At 59.9% G+C, this 21,331-nt stretch overlaps 1 protein-coding gene across 20 annotated transcripts in view; it reads left to right on the top strand.

The window, feature by feature from the left end:
• GGT1 (gamma-glutamyltransferase 1) overlaps positions 1-21,310 on the top strand; it is a 31,459-nt gene extending 10,149 nt beyond the window's left edge. The window contains exons 1-15 of one of the 20 annotated variants that reach the window (XM_032653959.1): positions 5,377-5,439; positions 8,694-8,766; positions 10,582-10,750; positions 10,851-10,962; positions 11,287-11,451; positions 12,075-12,205; positions 12,354-12,440; positions 15,209-15,401; positions 15,633-15,790; positions 16,724-16,873; positions 17,279-17,415; positions 19,752-19,939; positions 20,120-20,247; positions 20,342-20,640; positions 20,984-21,310. In XM_032653959.1, coding sequence (XP_032509850.1) covers positions 11,291-11,451; positions 12,075-12,205; positions 12,354-12,440; positions 15,209-15,401; positions 15,633-15,790; positions 16,724-16,873; positions 17,279-17,415; positions 19,752-19,939; positions 20,120-20,247; positions 20,342-20,640; positions 20,984-21,130 — 1,779 coding nt within the window. In that variant the 5' untranslated portion in view covers positions 5,377-5,439; positions 8,694-8,766; positions 10,582-10,750; positions 10,851-10,962; positions 11,287-11,290 and the 3' untranslated portion in view covers positions 21,131-21,310. Of the gene's footprint in view, positions 1-1,710; positions 1,752-2,434; positions 2,781-5,357; positions 5,440-8,575; positions 8,767-9,982; positions 10,133-10,581; positions 10,751-10,850; positions 10,963-11,286; positions 11,452-12,074; positions 12,206-12,353; positions 12,441-13,825; positions 14,242-14,317; positions 14,561-15,208; positions 15,402-15,632; positions 15,791-16,723; positions 16,874-17,278; positions 17,416-17,589; positions 17,727-19,729; positions 19,940-20,119; positions 20,248-20,341; positions 20,641-20,983 lie in introns of those variants that run through there. The other 19 variants (XM_032653965.1, XM_032653961.1, XM_032653957.1 and 16 more) reach the window with 19 other exon arrangements.
• Positions 21,311-21,331: the final 21 nt, after the last annotated feature.

Below are 21,331 nucleotides of genomic sequence, written 5' to 3'. Positions count from 1 at the left end.
GACAGAGCTGTGCCCTCGGGAATGGTAGCATTGTCCCTCCACTGGCCGGCCTCCATGTATGCTTAACTAAAGCCTGCTGGCCCCTCTGCCTGGAGTTGCCCTGGGCCGCTGAGCTGTGTTTGGGGAGACCCCGTGGGTGGAGGGCTGTGGTGTTGCCCTCTCAGCCCCCAGGGCTGATGTGGAGGTTCAGGGTTTCTCGGGGCAGCCTTACCACCCCTGGGAGCCAGAGAGTCAAGTGGACGGAACCCAGGCCCTGCTGGGGGCATCTTGGGCCCCAAGTGGGAACTTCCAGGAGACAAGTAGCACCGACAGCTGGTGGCCCAGGTGGAATGACAGGGAAGCAGGGTCCTGATGACCCAGCAGGTTGGGTGGAGGGCTGTTGCTGGTGCTGCAGCTGGACCTGTCCCACCTTCGGGCGTCTTCTCTACCCACCCAGTGGGATATTTCAAGCCCAGGAGGAGGCAGGGAAGCCCAGGGCTGATGGTACCTCAGCAAGGAGCCCGGTGCCACTGAGCCTCCTGGCAGCCACTGCAAAGAAGGATGCAGGATGGATTCGGAACTCACTAGGAGGAAGGAAGCAGACAGACAGTCTATGGAGACAGTTTCCCCTGGATCTGGCTCTAAGGAATAGGTTGTGAGCTTCCTGCAGGGCTAGGAGTCACCACGGGGGTCACAGGTGTAGGCTCAGGCCCCAGCTCCTAATCCCCTGGACCTGCCCCCTTTTGGGGTATATAAACACGGGCAAGGTAGTTAGTGGTACTAGTTTTCTGTGGCTGTCATAACAAATTACCACAAACTTGGTAACGGCTTAAAACGACAGAAATGTATTCTCTCCCAGTTCTGGAGGCCAGAAGTCTGAAATCAAGGTGTTGGCAGGGCTGTGCTCTCTGAAGGTGCTCGGGAATCATCTCTCTTTGCCCGTTGCCAGCTTCTGGCGATGGCCAGCAGTTCTCGGCCTTCCTTGGCTTGTAGCTGCTTCACTGCAATCTCTGCCTCCATGGCCACAAGGCCTCCTTCACTGTGTCTGTGTGTCCCTTCTTACAGGAAGCCTACCTTATTGAATGTAGAGCCTACCTTAGCCCAGGATGATCTCATCTTAACTAATGACTTCTACAAAGACTCTATTTCCAAATAGGGTCCCATTCGGAGCTCCCAGGCGGATGTGGATTTGGGGGGAAACTATTCAGCCCACTACAGTAGCTTCTGCAAAACTGTTTCCTCCTCTGTAAAATGGGGAAAATAGAATGCCCATCTGGCAAAGGTGTAGGATTAGACGCAGCAAGGAAAGCGTCTAGCACACATGCACGTGGCATGTGTAGGCTCTAATCAATCTTCTGTGGCTTCATGCCGAATCCACCCAGCCACCTGACAGCCATTATACTTACATTAGTGATGATCACTGGGCCCTGCGGATACTTCAGAGACAAAGACGCAGGAGGTTAAAGGAACAGCAGAGGTGGGGAGCTGTGATGGGGGTCCCAGACACTGCGGGAGCCGAGGAAGACATCAGACCAGGAGACAGAGGAGGGCTTCAATGAGGAGGCGGTGGCGTTGAAGTTGGGGCCTGATGGAAGAGCCCCAGCAGTAGGGCAGTGGGTGAATCACACAGAGGCAGGGGCAGGCCCCAGCTGACAGGAATTTATCTGGAGGGCCACGTGAACCTTTGAAGCGTTTTTTCAGTGGGGGAGGGATGTGCTCAGAGCACTGGGGATGCAGTAGTAGAGCGGCTGGGGACTCTGCAAAGTTGCCAGGTGAGAGGGGGCGGTGTGGGGGGCTGGGGGGCGGGTCAGGTTTGGCGAGAAGGAGGGGCTGTAGAGGTAGGGGCTGCTGGACAGGGCCGGTGAGGATGCGTGGGCTGCTGTCCAGGGCTAGGCCCTGGCTAACATGGCTGGTGGAGGTCTGGGAGGGTAGCTGCCTAGCTCAGGTTCCGGCTTGTTGGTTAATCCAAGGCGTCTGAAACATCAGCCAACAGGATGTTTCAGTGAAGGGGGCCAAAGAGGTGCTGAAAAAGGGGGGTGGGGGTAGGGCTTCTACAAGCCCAGGCAGGCTGAGCAGGGAGTGCATGGAGAGTGTGGGACAGTTTTGGCATTAGCGGAACCGCGCATCCACTTAGCCCTGTGCAGGGTCATGGGGTGGGGGATGGCAGCCGTGGACAGGTGGGCTTGGGCGTTGCACCCCCACACACACACCTGGAGACAGGAGTATGTCGGCTCTCCGGGAGACCAAGCCATGTGCTGGGCTGGGGGCTGGGGTGTGGGCAAGACGCAGCCTTCCTCCCCCACCCCCTGGAGCTCCCAGACACCGCAGATAATTATGAGGTGATGTGATAAATGCTACCTATGCAGGGAGCCGTAGGCAGGGAGGATGCGGCGGCTAGGAGTGGGGCACTTATGACCTCTGAGCTCTGAGCTGCTCATCCAGGAGGGAGAGGCAGCTGCAGGCCCGGGTGCTGGACCATGGAGGTCATGGTGCTCACAGCAGCCTGTGCATGGCCGTCTCAGTGCATCTGCCCAACAACTATTTTAATGATCCCTGCTCTCCAGATAGAAAACTGAAGGCAGGAAGAGGAGACCCTGGGCCATCAGGGCTGGGACTGAACTTGAACCTAGGGACTGTAGAGCCCATGCCCTTGGTTGCACTGCCTCTGAGTTTGGGAATTAGACTTGGTCCACCAGGTGCCAGACTGGCTCTGCTGCCGGAAGTTTCCAGGTGTTAACAAGCTGCTAGCCCTGGAGGCCCATGTACTTGCCGGAGCTCCAGCCTCTGTCCTCACATCAAAGGTGGGTGCTGAGATGGTGAACCGCTACAAGGGCACCAGGGAGTGTCTGGGGCACAGGGGGCTCTCTGCCTATGCCTGCAGTTGGCCAGAGCTCACTTCCCACTACCACTGGACCTCACCAGCCCCTTCACCAAACCCGAGTTCTCCTTCCATCCCTTCAGTGTGGTCTGTGTGGCTCTGAGAGGTGGTGGCCAAATAGCCATAGGTTATGGGGAGCCCTGCTCTGTGGCCTCTGACAGTGGGCAGGGTGTTAGGCCAGGTACCCCTGAAGCAGGTGCAGAAGGCATTCCAAGAAGGGAAATTGGGGCTTGACATTGGGAAGAACCTGCCAAACAACCAGTCTCACTGTCCTTAGAGGTAGTGAGTTCCCTGTCATGGCAGGTGTGCAAGCCGACCCTTCTGGGGTGATGGAGATGGGAGCTCAGAGGCCAAACATTTGAGATTCTGTGGTCCTCAAATTGATGAAGATGAACTTTTGTTCGGCCAACTGACCAGATGTCTCCTTGGTGCAGATACCAGGGGACACAAAATGTCTTGGATGATGTTAGGTTTCCTGACTCCCGGTGGCCCAGCAGCTCTGGAGGATGGCTTAGATGCTGCTTGCGTCTGGACCTGCCTGCCTGGCTCACTCACTGTGAGGCTCCCAACTGCATTTTGGGATGTTGTGTCTTCTTTTCTGGCCAAGTCACGTGGCTTGTGGGATCCCAGTTCCCCACCAGGTTTTGAACCCAGGCCCTAGCAGTGAAAGCCCAGAATCCTAACCACAGGGCCACCAGGGAACGCCCAGGATGTTGTGTCTCTACCAGCCAGATGTGGCCCACCTGGGGCACAGGCTCATCTGGCACTTCTGGGGGCTCAGACACAGCCACTCCCAAGACCTGACAGCAGGGTGGGGCACCACTGGTAGGAAGTGGTTTGCGGGTGTTTCCCCATTTCCTGGGTTGCTGTCCTGCCAAGTAGCTTTGGGTAAGTCCTTTTTCTACTTAACGTGAGGTTTCCTGTGCCAGGAACACCCTGCTTGCCCCACAAGTGCTTTGTTTTTCCAGGCGTAGAAGTGGGGCAGACCTGAGCCGGTTAGAGCGGGAAAGTGGCCTCCAAGGCCTCTGTGGGCCCACTTCTCAGAGTGGGGGATGGGCCAGGTGCCTGCCTCCCTGACCACTGGTCCAGGGTCTGAGCCTCCTGTCTGGCCAAGGTCCCCAAACTCTCTAGGTCGCTGGTGCCAGCACCGCAGGGGTGATTAGCAGATGAAAGGTTTTGGGATGGTGGGGTGGGGCCCCCATGCTGCCTTGGCAGCTCCCCTGGCTGGAGGCCAGCCTGACCCAGGGGAGCTCCTCCAGGAGCAGGGACACAGAGACCCAAGCTCAGCCAGCCCCCAGCCAGCGCCCCATCAACACTCCCTTCTTCCCATGGCCCCTGCCCTCTGCCTGACTCCCAGAATGGCTGAGGAGCTAATGGTCACCCACCAGGGTCTTAATGAGTGAGCTGGGGTTAATGGGTTACCCAGCCCAGTGGCACATTCACCAGCCTCCCCAGGCTCTCAAAGTCCAGATGCACTGGCCTGGCCTTCAGGGTCTGAGCTCAGCCACTTCCTTTTCCAGCTTTGATGCCTCAGGGCTCAGGAAGGGTCAGGGCGGTCAAGAGTCTCCCTTGTACCCTCACTGGTGCGGAGATGCCCCAGGCTCAAATTGTTCCCTCTGCCTGGCTGGCCTCCACAGTCCAATCCCAGTGCTATCTGGATCCCCGCCCCCGCCGATAGTTTCTGCCCCTCCCTGGGGGTCCTGGGCTCCTCTTCCTCCTTGGTTGACTATACTATCCCATCTTCAGTCTGGCTAGGGGCTGCTTGAGAGAAGAATCTGAATGGGCCAGGGTCAGACGGGAGAGTGAGTGAATGAATGAATGATGGATGAATACACGTAAGCAGCAGGCTGTGTGTGGACCTCAGAAGAATGGGCAGGCTTGGGCCTGCCAGCCCTGTGGGGGTACCCACCCCATCCTGTTGGCTGGAGCAGGTGTGGGGGTGTGAGCAGATGGCCCCATCCTCCATCAGCCTGCCTCCTCAACCCCAGAAAGTTGAGGGATGAGGAAAGACTCCCCGGTTCATGTGACTCCTTTCTGTCCTGGTGACGGTGACCAGGGTCCTTGGAGTGACAGGCTGTGGACATCTGCAGCCCCGGGGGTGGGGGCGAGGGCATCCCCTGACCAGGAACTCTAGAGAAAACACCAGGCTTCTCGGGCCTGGCGGGGCCTCTGATGCTCACACACCCACCCCTGTTGGTGGAGGCATCTGGCTGTGCCCCAGCACTGTGGGACCTCTCTTTGGATATTGAACGTGGCCAGGAGTTCTCCTCCTCCCAGAGGACCCTTGGCCTAACTGGCCTCTGCCTGAAACCCAGCCTCATGTAGCCCTACCTAGGCCCTCAAAGTTCAGGTCTCTTATGCAGTGTTTGGGACCCCACTGGGCTTGAAGAGGCTACCTGCTGTCCCAGGTCACACAGCCCCAGGGACAGGACCAGGAACCAGTCCTCTTCCCACCTGGAAAGGTTCCTGTGCCTTTAAAGCCTCCCCCCACTCAGGCCAGCAGGGGGAGGGAGGGGAGGAGCTGGGCACTGGGGACTCTGCTCTGTGCTGGAGTACCGAAGGAGGACCAGCCTTGCAGCCAGGTGAGCTGGGGCAGGATGGGAGTCTGGCTGTACCCCAGTGCTATGTGACCCTGAAGCTCAGCTCACCATCTCTGAGCTGCCGGACATCGTAGGAGTGGGGAGCTCAGGCTTGGGGCCTCTCGGGGGCATCTGGAGGACTGGGTTCCAGCCCCAGCTCTGTTATGTCCTGGCTGTGCTCTGGAGGAGTCCCCCGTCCCCTCTGAGCCTCAGTTTATACACCTGCGTCATGGGAGTGAGCTGCCCTTCAGGGTGATGGGGGTGGGGATTGTGTGGACGGATCCTGCAGAGGGGTCACACGGATGGGCAGAGCCTTAGGCCCTTGGTCTGACTGGGTCTGGGCTGGGAGCCTCTGTTTCTTTTCCAGTAAGTGGGTTTGAGGCTGCCCGACAAGGCTTTCTGGCTGAGTGCTACAGCTGTGGGGTGGGTGGAGGAGGGTGGGGAAGTGGGCTTCTTGGATTGAGAGGGAGGAGGGCAGTGTGGAGAAACTGAGGCCCAGAAGGATGGGGCAGCCTGGGGTGGTGGTGGGGTCACTGGGGTGGCGGGTCTGGAGTGGAGGTGAGTGGTGATGGGGGCTGAGGTGCTGTGTCCTCGGGCCACATCTCCTCTCGGGCTCTGGTTTGCTCTCGTGGTGGGGGTGGGGCATGGCCGGTACAAGTACAAGGGGTGATTGCACAACTCCAGGGACGCCCGCCCCCTTGTGGTCATTGCAGGCATGTATAGCTATTTCGACAGGTTTCTGGCAGGTAGTGGTTATCAGGTCTTGGGGAAGGAGGCTTCCAAATCCGGTCTGGGTCATGGTAAGCTTCCTGCCCAGAGCTGTGTTCTCATACCTAGGGGACATCACTCCTCACTGTGGGCATTGGTGGTAAGGAAGGTGAAGGGGTGCCTACCTGTCCATCCATGTGCCTCCAGGGCCAAGTCGCTTCTACCTAAGCCTCGGCTTCAGGCCTGTGAATGGGTTTGGGGCTGTGCCCAGTTTCGCCCCTGTGACTCTGGGGCTGGAGGATTAACAGAGAAACCCCACGCTGTCTGTTCTGTCTCACTCTTCTTCACGCTCTCTTCTCTGCTGCGTCCTAGAACATGCGCGCTCAGCCTAGATTCAGCATGGGTGTGTGTGTGTGTGTGTGTGTGTGTGTGTGTGTGTGTGTGTGCTGGGAGGGGGTGGTGCTGATGGCAGGGTCAGTATCTCTGGCTGGGTGAGGCTTGCATATTCCTGGGGGCAGAGAACTCACCACCTTTTGTTGCCTAGGACAGGAGCCGTGGGGTCTGGAGGAGACCTCCAGCCCAGACCCACTGCCCCCAGGTCCCCTCTCTGCATGTGGGTGTGGGGGGCTGACTGGGACAGAATGTGACACACTTGATATGTGAGGAAGGGCTTTCTTTGTTCTGTACGTATGTATGCCTCAGTTGACATGGCCTTTGAGACACCTTCGCTTTTGTCTCCCCTCCATAGAACCTGCAGCTGGGCTTCCTCCAACTTGCCTCAGCTCAGGGTTTTCCTGTTGAGGTCACCTGGGGGGGTCTGGGTCATCCTCTGCCCACTCAGACCTTCTTCTTACCTTCCTGCCACTTCTGCCATGTCTCACGCCATCCCAGGCAGGGAGAAAACCATGGAGCAGGCTCAGGCATTGAGACAGAGCCCTGTGGCTCTCCACTGCAGACCCCTCCCAGCCGACTGAGCCGCAGTGCAGCCATTCAGGCGGGACCAAATACCCTGATGTTCCTGGCTGGTGTCCAGTCCTTGGGGACAGGTCTTGGGCCTTGGTCCCTGGATCCTGCCTTGTCCATCTTCCTAGTTACCCTGGTCTGCAGGGGAGGGGATGGTGTCTAGGGAAAGAGCTGTCATGGCACCCCCATCCCAGGGTCATGCTGGTTGAAGATTTCATGGTAGTGCATTGGGTCGGTTCCATGCCAAGCCCGCCCAAGGGCAGTTGAGTGATAGGACCAGGCCTGTTCTGGCTGTGTGACTCAGGGCAGGCAGCAATGTCTGGTCAGCCTCCACGTCTCCTTCTACCTATCAAATGGTGCGGCCTTGCGGGGTTATTGTGGATTAGATGTCACAGACGGGGGCTGTGGGGGCTCCTGGGCAGCTTCGGCACAGCGAGCTGGGGAGCGGGGGAGGGAGGCATGACTCAGGAAGTGGCTGATCCTTCTCCTTGGCTGACGAAAGCCAAAGGGGGATGGGGCAGTGTCCAAGTTCCCTGGGGCGGGTCTGCAGCTGCTCCTGACTCTGGACTCCTTGGTGGGCTGGTCAGGGACATGCAGCAACTTGGGGCAGGTATGGGGTAGCCAGGTGTGCAGTGGTGGGCTGTGTGACCTTGGACCCGCTCTGGCCGTCTCTGGGCCCTGCCTTTCCAGGCTGTTTAGGTGGTTCCTTGGGCCCGGGGCACTAATGTTCCTGGATAGGTGGTGGAACCTTCCGGACTTGAAGCCCTGGGCCGTGCCCCAGGGAGGTACCCTTGCCGTCCAGCTGTGGGGTGTGGTGAGCCTCTCAGGTCTGGGTTCTGCTCTGGTGCTGGTGACACCCCTGCTCCACGGCCTCAGGAACCATCTCTGGGACACCATGTCTGGCCCTGGAGTTCCGATACTCTGAACAAGGACAGGGCAAGCCTGTGGGGGACACCCACCCTTCGGAGGGGCCTGAGTCCAGGAGGAGGGATGCCTTGTCTCTGTCGCCACACCTCGCCTTCCCCACTGGGCCACACTTCTTGCCTGCTGCCACCATCCAGGGGACCCCAAGGGTCACTGCTGACAGCACCTCGTACCTCCAGGGCCCTCCCGGGGCTGCGTGAACTCTAGTCACTTGACAATAGGCCGAGTCCCTGTGCCTCCTTGTTGCCGTGACATGACAGCAGCCTCCGGCCACCCTCTGGCTATCCTCCCTGCCAGGCCAGACCTCTCTTTGAGGACCGCCCGCTCTCCACCTATTCTGACACACACAGGGATTCTAGGTGCCCCCTCCGGCAGGCCTCTCCTCCTCTCCCCCCGCACCCCTCCCACCCCCACCCCCCACCCCCTGGACTACGTGAGCACGTGAGTTCATCCGGCCACTCCTGCTCCTTTCCTGCCTCTGCTCCTCCTGGGAGGAGCCCACCCCCACCCCAGATCCCAGCCCAGCTCTGAGGCCCCCCAGAGGAGCTCTGCCCAGGCAGGGCTGCAGGCGTGGCTCTGGGCGGCTCCTGAGAGTTGGGGGGCCTGGCCTACACTGTGGCCAAGACCTTCCCAGGCAGACAAATCTGCCTCTTCCTCCCCAGCCAGTGTCCCAGCCCAGAGCTCTCTTCTGAGGAACAGGGGCTGTCCTGGGCCCCCGCTGCCCTCAGGCCTCAGGTAAGTCCACCGGGCTCGGGAGGAGCAGGGTCGCTATTGGAGGTCAAGCACCCGCTCTCTGGCCTCAGTTTCCCTTCCTGACACTGATCTGGGTGAGAGCCAGTCCTCTGGGCTTGGACGTTGTTTTAGTGAGGCTGAGAAAAACGTGTGTGGGGGATGGGAAACAGAAGCACAGTCACCCGGCAGGGTGTCTTCCGCAGGGCTGGGATGGCTGCCTATGGGGGGCTGAGTCAGACCTCCCTACTGCCCTGCCCAGGGAGAAGGGGATGGGTCAGTGCGGCCCACCCCTCCACCCACTCCCTGGCAGACTGAGCCTCACAGGGTACACCCTGCCCTTTGGGGAGCCCACTTGGGCCCTTGGGTGGAAGGAGGCACAAGCAGATGGTTGGTGGGGGGCTGGAGCGTGGACCTCAGGAGGTCTTGGCTGGCTTGTCTAGGGGCCTGAGGGTGGAGAGGAGGACCCAGAGTTGTGGGGGTGGGGTCTCAGCTGATGGTCCCAAGCCCAGGAGAAATGAGGCCATGCCCTCAAGCTGCCCAGCGTGGCCTGACCCGGTGGACAGGACCGGGGGTCCTCCTTGATGGGTGGGGCTGTGCCTGTGCTGGGGAGGGGGACACTGGCTCCTGTCTTGCCCCGCCCCCCCCGCCGCATATGATGGGAAAGTTCTAGGTCTGGAACAGATGCCTCAGGTTGCTGGCCCAGCTCCCGAGGTCCCACAGACCTCCCAGCACAGCTGCCTCTATCAGGAACCCTGACTTGGCCTCCTGCCAGGGCCCGGGGTACGCCCTGAGAGCTGTCAGGCCTGGCAGAGGGCATGGCCTGTCCTCAGGGCAGCGGTGGCGGCAGGACCTGGCTGGCTCTTTGGAAAGAGCCTTGCCTTCTGACCGCTCTTCCGAGGACTGAAGAGCAGGCAGTGCTGGTGGGGGATGGGAGGGTGTCCAGCGAGAAACGGTGGTGCCTAGATTCGGTCAAGGTGGTCAAGACAGAGAGGAGGCTGGCATGGACCCTGCTGGGGGTGTGGGGTGGTAGTCTGCTGTGTGACCGCCCCCTGAGCTTGGGGAGGAGAAAGCCCTTCTGTGCTGGGGTCTGGGCCCCCAAGTTGGGTGGGACTCCATTCCTAGAACAGCTCTAGGAGACCCTGTGAATAGGGACAGGGTAGCCAGATGGGTCCCAGCCCTGGGCTCTCCAGCAGACATCGCCCTTTGGAGGGAACTGAGTCCAGGAGAGGAGGCACCCTGCCTCTGTCACCACACCTCTCCTCCCCCGTTGGGGTCACACCCCTCGCCTGCTGCCATTGCCACGGGGACCCCAAGGATTACTTCCATCCCTCCCTCACAGCCTGGCAGGAAGTCAACAGGGAAATAAACGGTGAGTGGAGGCTGACCGGCTCCCCTCTGCCATACACAGACCTCCAGGCCCCCCCAACATAGCCAACACTTACCTAACACTTCATGCTTTCCAACCCACTTCATCTTCACAATACTCCCAGCAGGCCCTTCTGTCATTCCACTGGACAGACGGTCAGATGGTCAGTGACTTGCCCAAGGTCCCACACAGGTGAGACGGAGCAGGCTGGCCCCAGAGCCCATGCTCCATCCCCTCGGCTGGCACACTGGCCCTCACCCCTTGGTCACATGACAGCTCCCTGCCCTGCTCTGTGCAACACCCTTGCTGTGCAGGGGAGAAATGCACTGTGGGGACGGAATATTCACCAACGTGGGAGTGGCTGACAGAGCTCACCAGAGGCAGAGACACCTCACATTGCTCCCCGGAGGGCCAGGCCCAGCCCGCTTCAGAGACACCTGCTCCATTTTCAGGAGAACAAGCAGACTGCGTGGTCCGGGAGTCTCCCCGGAGCAGATTCTGTGGCCACAGGCTCCTGCAGAGCGTGAAGGAGACCTCAGTTATTTCTCCGGCCTGTTCAGCCAAAACCATCTTTTGTGGCCACCTCCTTGGGAGGCTCAGGGCTCCCACCCACCGAGGAAGGTAGGCTCTGGTCCCATGGTGGCTCATCTGATAATTTCAGGAGGCTGTGGGTGCCCCCTTTGAGGACACAACAAAAGCTGAACCCCACGCTCTGTGGCAGGTCACTCTGGGGACCCAAGAACAGTGCCGGGAAGGAATCAGGCCAGGCCTGTGCCTCCCGGAGTGACCGGCTTGGTGGTGGAGGGCTCTGCCACTGTGAGGAGACAGACAAGGTCCTGCAGGATCAGGGGCTCCTCTCTGGAAGTGAAATCCGGGGTGCTCCCTGCTGGAGATGGGGTCCTTACTGGGAGGGGGCCCCGAGGATAAGCAGGAGGATTTGGGGGGCAGAGGTAGGACCAGGAGCTTCTGGCAGAGGGAGTGGCCTGAGCAAAAATCTGGGGGCTGGGTGGCCCATGCATTCTGGGGGCCGGAAGGAGACACGAGGACATATGTCTGAGGCTCGACTTTGTGCTGTGCCCTGTGGGACCATGATGTGCCCGAGGCCAGGTCAGCAGTGACCCCCTGACCTTCTACCCTCCCATCCCCCATGCCCGCAGAGCCATGAAGAAGCGGTCCATGCTGCTGGCCCTGGTGGCCGTGGTCCTAATGCTCCTTATCATTGGCCTCTGCGTCTGGCTGCCTGAGACCTTCAAGCCCCACAGCCATGTGTACCCCAGAGCTGCCGTGGCCGCGGATGCCAAGCGCTGTTCAGAGATCGGGAGGTGAGCGGGGCAGGGTGTGGGGACACAGGCCCTGGAAGACAGCCACCGTAAGTGGACCTGGGCAAGACCCTCGCCTCTCTGGGACTCAGTTTCGCCACTGGTAAACGGGCTGCCTGGATGAGGGGTGTTCGGTGTGCGTGGAGCTGCCTATCCTGTCCCTGGACCTTCTCAGCGGCTTCTGGTCAGGGGAGAAGGGGACACTGGCCCTGAGAGCAGGGTGTGGGTCTCCCAGGGTCCAGATGAGCCCTTTTCTCAGTTCAAGGGTGCCTGTCTCTTCAGATAAACTCTGCTGTTTTATTTTTAGACCCCTAGCTCACATGTACAAAGATCAGTTCTCACTTAAAAACTTAAACAGAAAAAAGATGTTATTAATAAAAAGTAACAATTTCCCCTTTTTTTCCGATTATAAGTCGCGTACATCTGTTTGCTTGAAAAAGAGGAACACTTAAGCCCGTTGGTTTTAGAATACAACAGTCTTTTACATTAAAAAATCAACAACTATGGGCTCCTCTCCATCCTCCTTTGGGCAGTGTGGCCAGGCGGTGGGGAGGTGTGTGGAGGGGTGCGCATCTCGGAGGGGAGAGAGCCCGCCGGCTCTCACTCCTGGCACGTGCCACTGGCAGGGATGCGTTGCTGGACGGCGGCTCAGCGGTGGATGCTGCCATCGCGGCCCTGCTGTGCGTGGGGCTCATGAACTCGCACAGCATGGGCATCGGGGGTGGCCTGTTTCTCACCATCTACAACAGCACCACACGTGAGTGGCTGGCAGGGTGGGAGGTGAATGGCGGGGCTGCCTGCCTCAGGCTGCGCTTGGGCTGGGCAGGCAGAGCTGGGCAACTCCTAGGTTCACACAAGTGAGGGGCTGGTGTTGGTCCGGACTGCCCACATGCTTCTTCTTCCAGGAAAGGCTGAGGTCATCAATGCTCGAGAGGTGGCCCCTCAGCTGGCCTCTGCCGGCATGTTCAACAGCTCAGAGCAGTCAGAGGAAGGTGAGTGCAGGCTCGGTGTGGGTGCAGGGGCAGGACGAGCTGCTGGAAGGCATGAGCACCCGCCCCTCACCCTCCATATTCCCCCCATCCCATCTGGGGCTGGGAGTGGCTCTGGCAGTCCCCTCCCATCCCTTCCTGGCCCCACAAAACCCTCCATAATGATTGGTCAAGCCCATCATCACAGAGGGTAAAGAGAGCTTCTGTTATTTCTGCTCAGGTCCCTCCAGGGCCACACGGAGCTAGAACACGGAAAGAGTGATTACTATTACAACAGCTTGCATGTGCCGGGGTCCTGGGGCCAGCACTCTGCTCAGCCCTTTTCACCGATGAGCCCCTTGAATCCTCCCTGTACGCTTGGCAGGGGGAGCGTGGTGTTGATTCCCATTTTACAGGTGGGGATGCTGAGGCCCAGAGAGGTCATGTAAACTGATTAAGGTCACACAGCTGGATGGTGGTAAAGCTGGGATTGAACCCAGGCTATTTAAACCCTGGGTTTTTAAAGGGCATCCAAGTCATTCATTCGTTCGTTCGTTCGTTTGTTCATCGGTGGGGATAGCTCTCTAGAGTATGGGAAGGAGTCTCTTTTCTAACCTGTCCTTAAGCCAAGAAGGAAATCCCTGCAACTCCCCAGGCAGCCAAGGGAAATCAATGGCCACCAGGGGGCGCCCCTGCAAGGACCCCAGTGGATTGCAGGATGAGGTTGGAGGGAAGGAGGGGTGGGGATTAAAGGCCATAGTGGGTCTGAACCCCTCCTGCAGGCTTTGCAGGACCCCTCCTGCAGGTGGAGCCCTGCGTAGGGTGCTGAGAGCAGTCATTTTGGAATCCCCTCCAACACAGTCTTTGAATTTTTACCCATTGGGAAACTCAGTGTAGAAATGAAATCATTCAGAGTGTGAGATTGTGGGAATCTTACAGACTTAGCATCTTTGGATGCTTGGAATTCACATATTTAACTAGGGCTCGTTGGGCACCTCCTACAGCATCAGGGGCTGTTCCCTAAGCCAGTAGAAACAAAGGTAACAGGTGAAATGCACATTCCAGGTGGAACAGGGAGAGATAGCACACATGGGTGTGCCATGTGCCACAGCACTGCTTGGGAAGCAGAGGTGGGAAGAGTTGGAGGGCTTGTGGGTTCATCAGGTGCTCTGGTCAGGGCATGTGAGCAAAGACCCAGAGGCTGGGGCTGGGGGCAGCCGTGGGGGTGTCTGGGGGAAAGAGGAGGACACAGGGTCAGGTAGAACCGCCCAGGTCACGTTGGACCTCATGGGTCATCATGTCTGAGTGAGGTAAAGGTGTTCCCTGAGTCGAAAGGGGGACCTGGGTGGATCTGGCCGCTTTCTGATGGAACCCCCTCAGGCTGCTGTGAAAGAGGAGGAGCAAGTTACCTGCCCGTCAGGTGGCCCATCAGGATGTCACGGTGATAACCAGGGAGAGGTGAAGTTGGCGGCTGGTGGCTGGGCCGAGCACACTTGGAGGGCGGAGCTGCAGATTTGCTGATGGGTTGGGTGTGACGCTCACCCGGGAGTCTCGGGTGAGTTGGGGTCTCAGGTCTGCACCTGGAAGGACAGGGTGGCCCTTACAGAGACCAGCAAGGTGTTAAGTTTGAGAAGCCTTTTTCAAGTGGGCAGGTGCGTCCTCAGATCTGGCCATCAGGGGAGCAGGCCGAAGAGTCAGTCTGGGAGTTGTCAGCATGTAATGGACCCTGCAGCCTGACATGGAGGAGGGCACCCAGAGTTGGTGCAGACAGAGGAGAGGGCAGGGAGATGCAGAAGTGACGCAGGAAGAGAGAGTGATGGGCCAGGTAAGATGAGAAAGAGACCCTGCGATGGCAGCGTGGGGGTCACTGGTGACCTTGGTGAGAGTGTGGTGTGAGAGCCTGATTGGCCAAGGTCAGGGCAGCACTTATTTAAGGGGGAGGGATTGTGCACTGGGTGTCAAACCTTCCGGGATGTGCCGATGTCGCAACAACCCGGCTGCTGGAACCTCACGCCCCACTTCAGGGTGCGAGAGGCAGCTCGAGAGCTGCAGCCGCCAAGCCTGGGTGTGCCCCCCTACCCTGCATCTCAGGGTTGAAAGCAGGAGGGTGTCTGGGAGCCGAGGCTGTGGCTGAAACTTTCTGGGTCAGTGCCGGCTTTAGGGTGTGGCAGGGGCAGTGAGGCCTAGTGGGGAACGAGGGTCCAGGGCTCTGTTTCCAGGGGAATCATGGCTCTTCAAAGGACAGTGCTGGGAAACAAAACTCTTTATGGTCAGATGGGGAAACCAAGACCCAGAGAGGGAACAGGGCAGGGGTTTGGGCTCAGGTCCCATTTGGGACAATGGAAGAGAGGAAGAGAGCCCCTTGCTTTGGGACCAGCCCAGCCTTGAGAGTGGCCTGGGCTTGCACCGGGGGCTTTGGCGGGTTTTGGAGGAACACTTGAGTCTTATGGGATGAGGGGCCTCGTGGCCCAGGAGGCTCAAACTGAGAGATGGTGAGGTCTGGCTTCCTTATACTCTCGCTGCGCAACCGTGGGCCTGGCACAGGATTTCAGACACGGTGGCACCTGCGGAGACAGGCATCCAGGCCTGGGACAGCGGAACCCAGCACACGTGCTACCGCCCCTCCCTCCTGTGCCCTCATCAGACAGCTGAGCTGAGCCACACTCATGCCTGCTGAGTCCAGATGTGACCTCAAAAATCTGTGTCCTTCCTGAGCCTCACTGGTCCCACCTGGGGTTGTGCCTGGAACATCCCCCGTGTGGAGCCACTAGCTGTGTCCCTCTCCTTTGCAGGTGGGCTGTCGGTGGCGGTTCCAGGCGAGATCCGTGGCTATGAGCTGGCACACCAGCGGCACGGGCGGCTGCCCTGGGCTCGCCTCTTCCAGCCCAGCATCCAGCTGGCCCGCCAGGGCTTCCCTGTGGGGAAGAGCTTGGCGGGAGCCCTGCAGAGAAGCCAGGCTGCTATCCAGCGGCACCCTGAGCTGTGGTACGTCTGTGGTCCCTACTGGTGGGCAAGAGCGGGTGGCACTTTCAGGAACCTGCGCTGAACGAGGGACCAAAGCCCTGCCTGTTCTGAGCCTGGGGGTGGGGTCCCGGCCCCACCTGGGCTGGATTCTGTGGACAGGGGCACCCCATCCTTTGTTCTCTTGTGTGTGTGTGAGTGGGGTGGCTGAGTCCGCCCCACCTGCCTGCCTCACGGGAGCCCCCTCTGCCCCAGCGAGGTGTTCTGCCGGGATGGGAAGGTGCTGCGGGAGGGGGACCGAGTGACCATGCCTCGGCTGGCCGACACCTACGAGACGCTGGCCTTGGAGGGCGCTCAGGCTTTCTACAACGGGAGCCTCACGGCCCAGATTGTCAAGGACATCCAGGAGGCCGGTGAGCGGGCGACCTCAGGGGCCTGGGGCCAGGAACTCCACAGCGGGAACACTGAGCCCGGGGTCCTTGGGTCCTACCTGGCCTGGACACTGGGCCCTCAGGGAGTGTCTGGCAGGGGAGGGTCACAGATGTGTCTGCAGTTAATGACAGGCCACACGGATCCACAGCTCCTGGTTAAGTCAAAGCTGAGAGAAACCCTGCAGTCCAGGAGAGAAAACCCTGGTGGGGGGAATGCAGGTGTAGGCAGGAGCCAGGGTTGGGGAAGCGCTAAAGTACAGACCCTGGGGGACTTCCTGGAGGAGGTGGTGCCTGAGCCACAGGGGAGGTTGGACTTTGTAAGCAGAGAGAACAGTTTGAGGCCCGGAGAGAAGGCTTTTATTTCTCCAGGAGGATCACAGGGGGTGAGGGTGGGCTTGGTGAGCGAGGCATGGGAGGAGCTGCATGCAGGGCCTGCGGTTGGGAACTTGTGGGCAGGTTCTTATAGGTTCAGGAGCCCCATGCTGCCTCTCCCTCACCGAGCCATGGCCTCTTCATGTTAGTTTTTCCAGTGTGTCAGGGAGGAGGGTGATTAGCATGTTGACCTTTACCGCTGACATCGGAAATTAGCCTGTAAATACTTGGTATGTCTGGAGCCATTTCCCTAGAGAATTAAGAGCTTCCCTCCACCCACCCATTAGTCATAGGAGGAGGGGACTGGGGGGCGGAGGTAGGGGAAGTGGGGGATGGGAGCAGATATCTCCCATTTAGAGAAGATCCTCTGGCCGCCAAGAGGACAGACGACAGACCCCGAGGCCAGTGGGGCAGCAGGTGGAGGGCGCTGGCCTGGACCTGGCCAGAGGAAGGTGGCACTGTCAGGGAGGTCCGGGGATAGACAGGGCTCCCTGCTTGATGGCCCCCCAGAAGTGTGCCCCGTCTCCGTGTCACCCCATGCAGGGGGCATCGTGACGGCCGAGGACCTGAACAGCTACCGCGCAACACTGATAGAGCACCCACTCAGCATCAGCCTCGGGGACGCCCAGCTCTACGTGCCCAGTGCCCCGCTCAGCGGGCCAGTGCTGGCCCTCATCCTCAACATCCTCAAAGGTCAGCTGCCCTCCGCGGCCCTGCAGAGCAGCGTCCTGGGGGTGGGCACAGCCGTGTGAGGTCTCGGGGTCACGGGGTGGCTCTCAGTGCCAGAGTTCATGCTGGGCGGCCTGGTCCAAAGGGCACACCTGGTAAATCTGAGTGGTCATCTGTAACCCCGTGGACTGGGTAGACCTGTGGCTCACATGTGAGGCCCAGACCTGGGGGACCCTTGCTTCCTTCCATCCTCCCCCGCCTCCCGAGCAGCCACTGCTGTTGGTTATTAAACGTCCCCCTTCTCAAGGTGAACCAGGTGGGTCAGGGAGGCGTGGACCACCCCCTCTCCAGGGCACTCAGCTGTCCTGGCCGAGCTGGGATGTCCCGGGGCCACCGGGACCACCAACCTGCCTGGCTCTGCCCAACCAGGGTACAACTTCTCCCGGGAGAGCGTGGAGACACCTGAGCAGAAGGGCCTGACCTACCACCGCATAGTGGAGGCCTTCCGGTTTGCCTACGCCAAGAGGACCCTGCTTGGGGACCCCAAGTTTGTCAATATGACTGAGGTAAAGGGCAGGGGCTGGCCTTTGATGGGTGGGGGGGCCTACCGTGGAGATGCCAGGAGGGCTCCCCGGGCCACCCCAGCCTCACTCAGCCTTTATTCATCTATTTCTGCCACTGACTTGCCCTCGGGCCTACTGTGTGCTAGGATGGACTGTTGACCCTGAGTCCTAGCCTCTGCCCCACGGAGCTCACAGGGTGGGAGAGACAGACTTGTCAGTGAGTGATAGTGCCCTCCTCTGCCACGTTCCAACCTCGGGGCCTTTGCGTGTGCTGTGTCCTTGGCCTGGAAGGCTCTGGAGTGGTCAGTGCCGAGGTGAGGAATGCACAGGGGCATCGCAGCCCTCAGGGTGGAGGAGGGTGGGTTCAGGGGAGGGGACCAGTGTTCCAGGTGGGCAGAGGCCCCAGCCACGTGCCCCCTGGTCACACCCAGGAGCTAACTTCCCAGATCCCCACCCAGGCCCTGCACTGCCCGACCCACCCACTCGCCAGGTGCCCCGGCTCCAGGCTGGACTTCCACCACCACCCCGATCACATCCCTCATTACCTACTTGGGTCCCCCCCTCCCTGCAAGGTAGACCCGCAGACCCCCTCACACTGACCTGTGACCTCCCACAGCTGCTCAGCAGCCCCTCTTCTCTTACCTGGGGATGATTTTGCACTCACTGCTCCCCACATCAGCACCTGGCATCCCTGAGGTGGTGGAAGCCAGTGCATCGTGCCCCTCTTTGCCCTCCCTCCTGGCTGAGACTGGCCTTCTGCTCATCCACTCTCTGACTCTGCACGCCCTTCCTACACTGCTGCTCTCCCTCCTGGGTTCCCAGTCTGCCCTTTCTGATGGGTCATTTCCGAAAGAAGTGTATGGTTGTGGGTCCAGAACCCTCCAGCTGCTTCCCCGTCCCTCTGCTCCCCATTGGGGCAAACTTGGCCACCACCTCCTCTCTGGAGCCCTCTCCCCTGGTGCCCGCCCTTCCTCCCTCCCTCCATACCTGCGCTGCCAGGTCCTGAGACCAGCCTCCGTTTCCCCTTCGGCCCACTCTCTGCAGCATCTCACCACGTTCACCAGCGCCTCCCTCCCTTGACTTTTTAATTTGCAAGGTTATGGACGTTTCGGCACATTTCCTTCCTCTCTCCCCATCTCCATCCGTTTCCCCCTTGCTCTCCCTGTTTTTTCCTTTTTAGATGTCTGGTCGGCCTTTCCCCAAGGGTCCCATCCGTGTCTTGAGGTCCCCAGCCTGTCAAGCTCACACCTGCTGTTGCTGTCACATCTGCCGTCTCTTAGCCTCAATGGACCTCCTGGGCTGTTTTGTTGATTTTAAGGCCCAGGGCAGTTGTCTTTTAGGATGTCCCAATTCCTGGATTCAACCCTGTTTCCTTGGAAGTAGATTCAGTCTGAACGTTTTCCCCTTGGATTAGTCACTTAATTCATGGGTGTTGCTGGAACCTTCTGGAGGCATTTCCTCTGCTCAGCCTCCTGCGCCCTGCCTTGCCCATGCACTCAGCACATCAGGTGTGGCCCGTCACCCACCTGAGACAGATTCTTCAGGGTCCGACGAGCTCCTTTCCCAAATCAGGCTCCCAACCTGCCCCACTTAGCGGCCACTATAGACTGAAGACTTGGGGCTTTCTCCGTTCCTCTTTTCCACCTGGTGAGCCCCCAGCATCTCTCACCTGGTGGATATCATAGCCTCCCAGTTGGGTTTCACCCCCACACAGCTGCCAGAGGGATAACACCCATCACTCCTCTGCCCTAAGCACAGGTGGCTTTGAAGTCCTTATAGGGCTTGTAAGGACCTATGGGATCAGCCCCTGCTGGCATCTTCAACCTCTTCTCTCCCTAACCCCATTCACTGTCTGCCTGTCACTCACAGGCCTGCCTCAGGGCCTTTGCATTACCATTCAGGTGGCTTTTTCAGATATTACCTTCTCTGAGAAGCCCTCCCTGACCACTCTGCTCCCACCCCATCACACTCCACCCCCCTCACCTGGCTTGTTCTTTCCAGCACATCCCTGCCTGCCTTTGTCTTCCCTGCTGTGAGGGTGGGGACCTGCGTGTCTGTTCCCTGCTGATCCCCCAGTGCTGGGCATGAAGTTATAAGCTCCCTGAATGAATGAATGATTGGATGCAATGAGAGTGGGGACTCCGAGGACGGACAGACATTCAGAGTTGCTGGACAGCAACAGAGACAGAGGCTGGGGAAAGGGGGTCAGACGGGCCACGTGAGACTTTGTGTGCAAGAGGGTTATGGTCAGAGCCATGGCTGGGGGCTTCCTGAGAGCTGCTTGCACGAGCCCTCCCCACCTCCCTCACCTCCTCAGGCCAGCTCTGGGGTCTCGGCAGGTGGTCCGCAACATGAGCTCCGAGTTCTTCGCTGCCCAGCTCCGGGCCCGGATCTCCGATGACACCACTCACCCGGTCTCTTACTATGAGCCTGAGTTCTACACGCCGGATGACGGGGGCACCGCCCACCTGTCCGTGGTCTCAGAGGATGGCAGTGCTGTGTCGGCCACCAGCACCATCAACCTCTAGTAGGGCTGCTGGGTGGCCGGGTGGGCCGGGGCTGCCTGCGTGTCCTAGAAGGGGGGCTCCACATTGGTAGAGTGCTCGCCCCCAGCTCCCCAGGGCGCATGTTGGCACTTTGGTGGGCACGTGGGGCTGGTGGGACGGGGCAGGGGTGGGCACAGCTCTCTGACCCAGCCGGTCTGCAGCTTCGGTTCCAAGGTGCTGTCACGGGCCAATGGGATCCTGTTCAACGATGAGATGGATGACTTCAGCTCCCCCAACATCATCAACCAGTTCGGGGTGCCCCCCTCGCCGGCCAACTTCATCACGCCAGGTGTGGGCACAGGGCTTGGGTGGGGAGGGGGCTGGTGTCCCAGCAGGCAGCTGACCAGCTCCTCTGTCCCCTCCCTCCCACTGGCCGGCTGCAGGGAAACAGCCGCTCTCGTCCATGTGCCCGGCGATCATCGTGGGTCAGGATGGCCAGGTCCGCATGGTGGTGGGTGCATCTGGGGGCACGCAGATCACCACGTCCACGGCACTGGTATGTGCCACCTGCCTGTGCCCCCAGCCCCTTGCCCGCTGGGCTACACTGACCCCATCCCCTCATCCGCAGGCCATCATCCACAGCCTGTGGTTCGGCTACGATGTGAAGCAGGCGGTGGAGGAGCCCCGGCTGCACAACCAGCTCTTGCCCAACACCACGACGCTGGAGAAAGACATTGACCAGGTTGGGGGCTGGTGCTGAGTCACAGTGGGGGCCCCTGGGAATCCTGGACCAGGACCTGGATCTCCTGTGTCAGTGCGGAGTGGACGATGGCTGCTGTCCTCTGCCTGGGGCAGATGACCCTCATGCCCGCTGCCTGGGCCACTTTGCACCCCACGCTCTGAGGGCCAGGCCACCCGCTCCGATGAGACCCAGTCGGCCCAGCTGCCCCCAACTTGCTCTTCGTGGCCACTCAGACAGGAGAAGTGGCACCACCTGTGTCTTTGGAACCCATGCCCACACAGGTGTGGTTCAGATGGGGTGTCTTGGGCCCCCGTTGAGGCCTCCCTCTCCCTCCCACCCCCAGGCAGTGGCTGCAGCCCTGAAGACCCGGCACCACCACACCGAGGTCACTTCTACCTTCATTGCTGTGGTACAGGCCATTGTCCGCACAGCTGGCGGCTGGGCGGCTGCCTCAGACTCCAGGAAAGGCGGGGAGCCTGCGGGCTACTGAGTACTCAGGCAGGCAAGGTGGACCAGCAGCCCAGGGATGAGATGTCCGCTGGGGGGTGGGGGGCTGGGAGTGGACTTCGGGGGACATGCTTTCCCCTGTGAGCGGCAAAGCAGTGCAATAAATGGGGGCTGCAGTGCCAGGCTCTGGGCGGTCTTGCCGGCCAGCTCCCAATTCCCTGGGCCTCAGCATCCTGTGTGAAGT

The sequence above is a fragment of the Phocoena sinus genome, chromosome 14 (assembly GCF_008692025.1).
Source record: "Phocoena sinus isolate mPhoSin1 chromosome 14, mPhoSin1.pri, whole genome shotgun sequence".
Taxonomy (NCBI): Eukaryota; Metazoa; Chordata; class Mammalia; order Artiodactyla; family Phocoenidae; genus Phocoena; species Phocoena sinus.
This window is presented reverse-complemented; position numbering and strand designations above follow the sequence as displayed.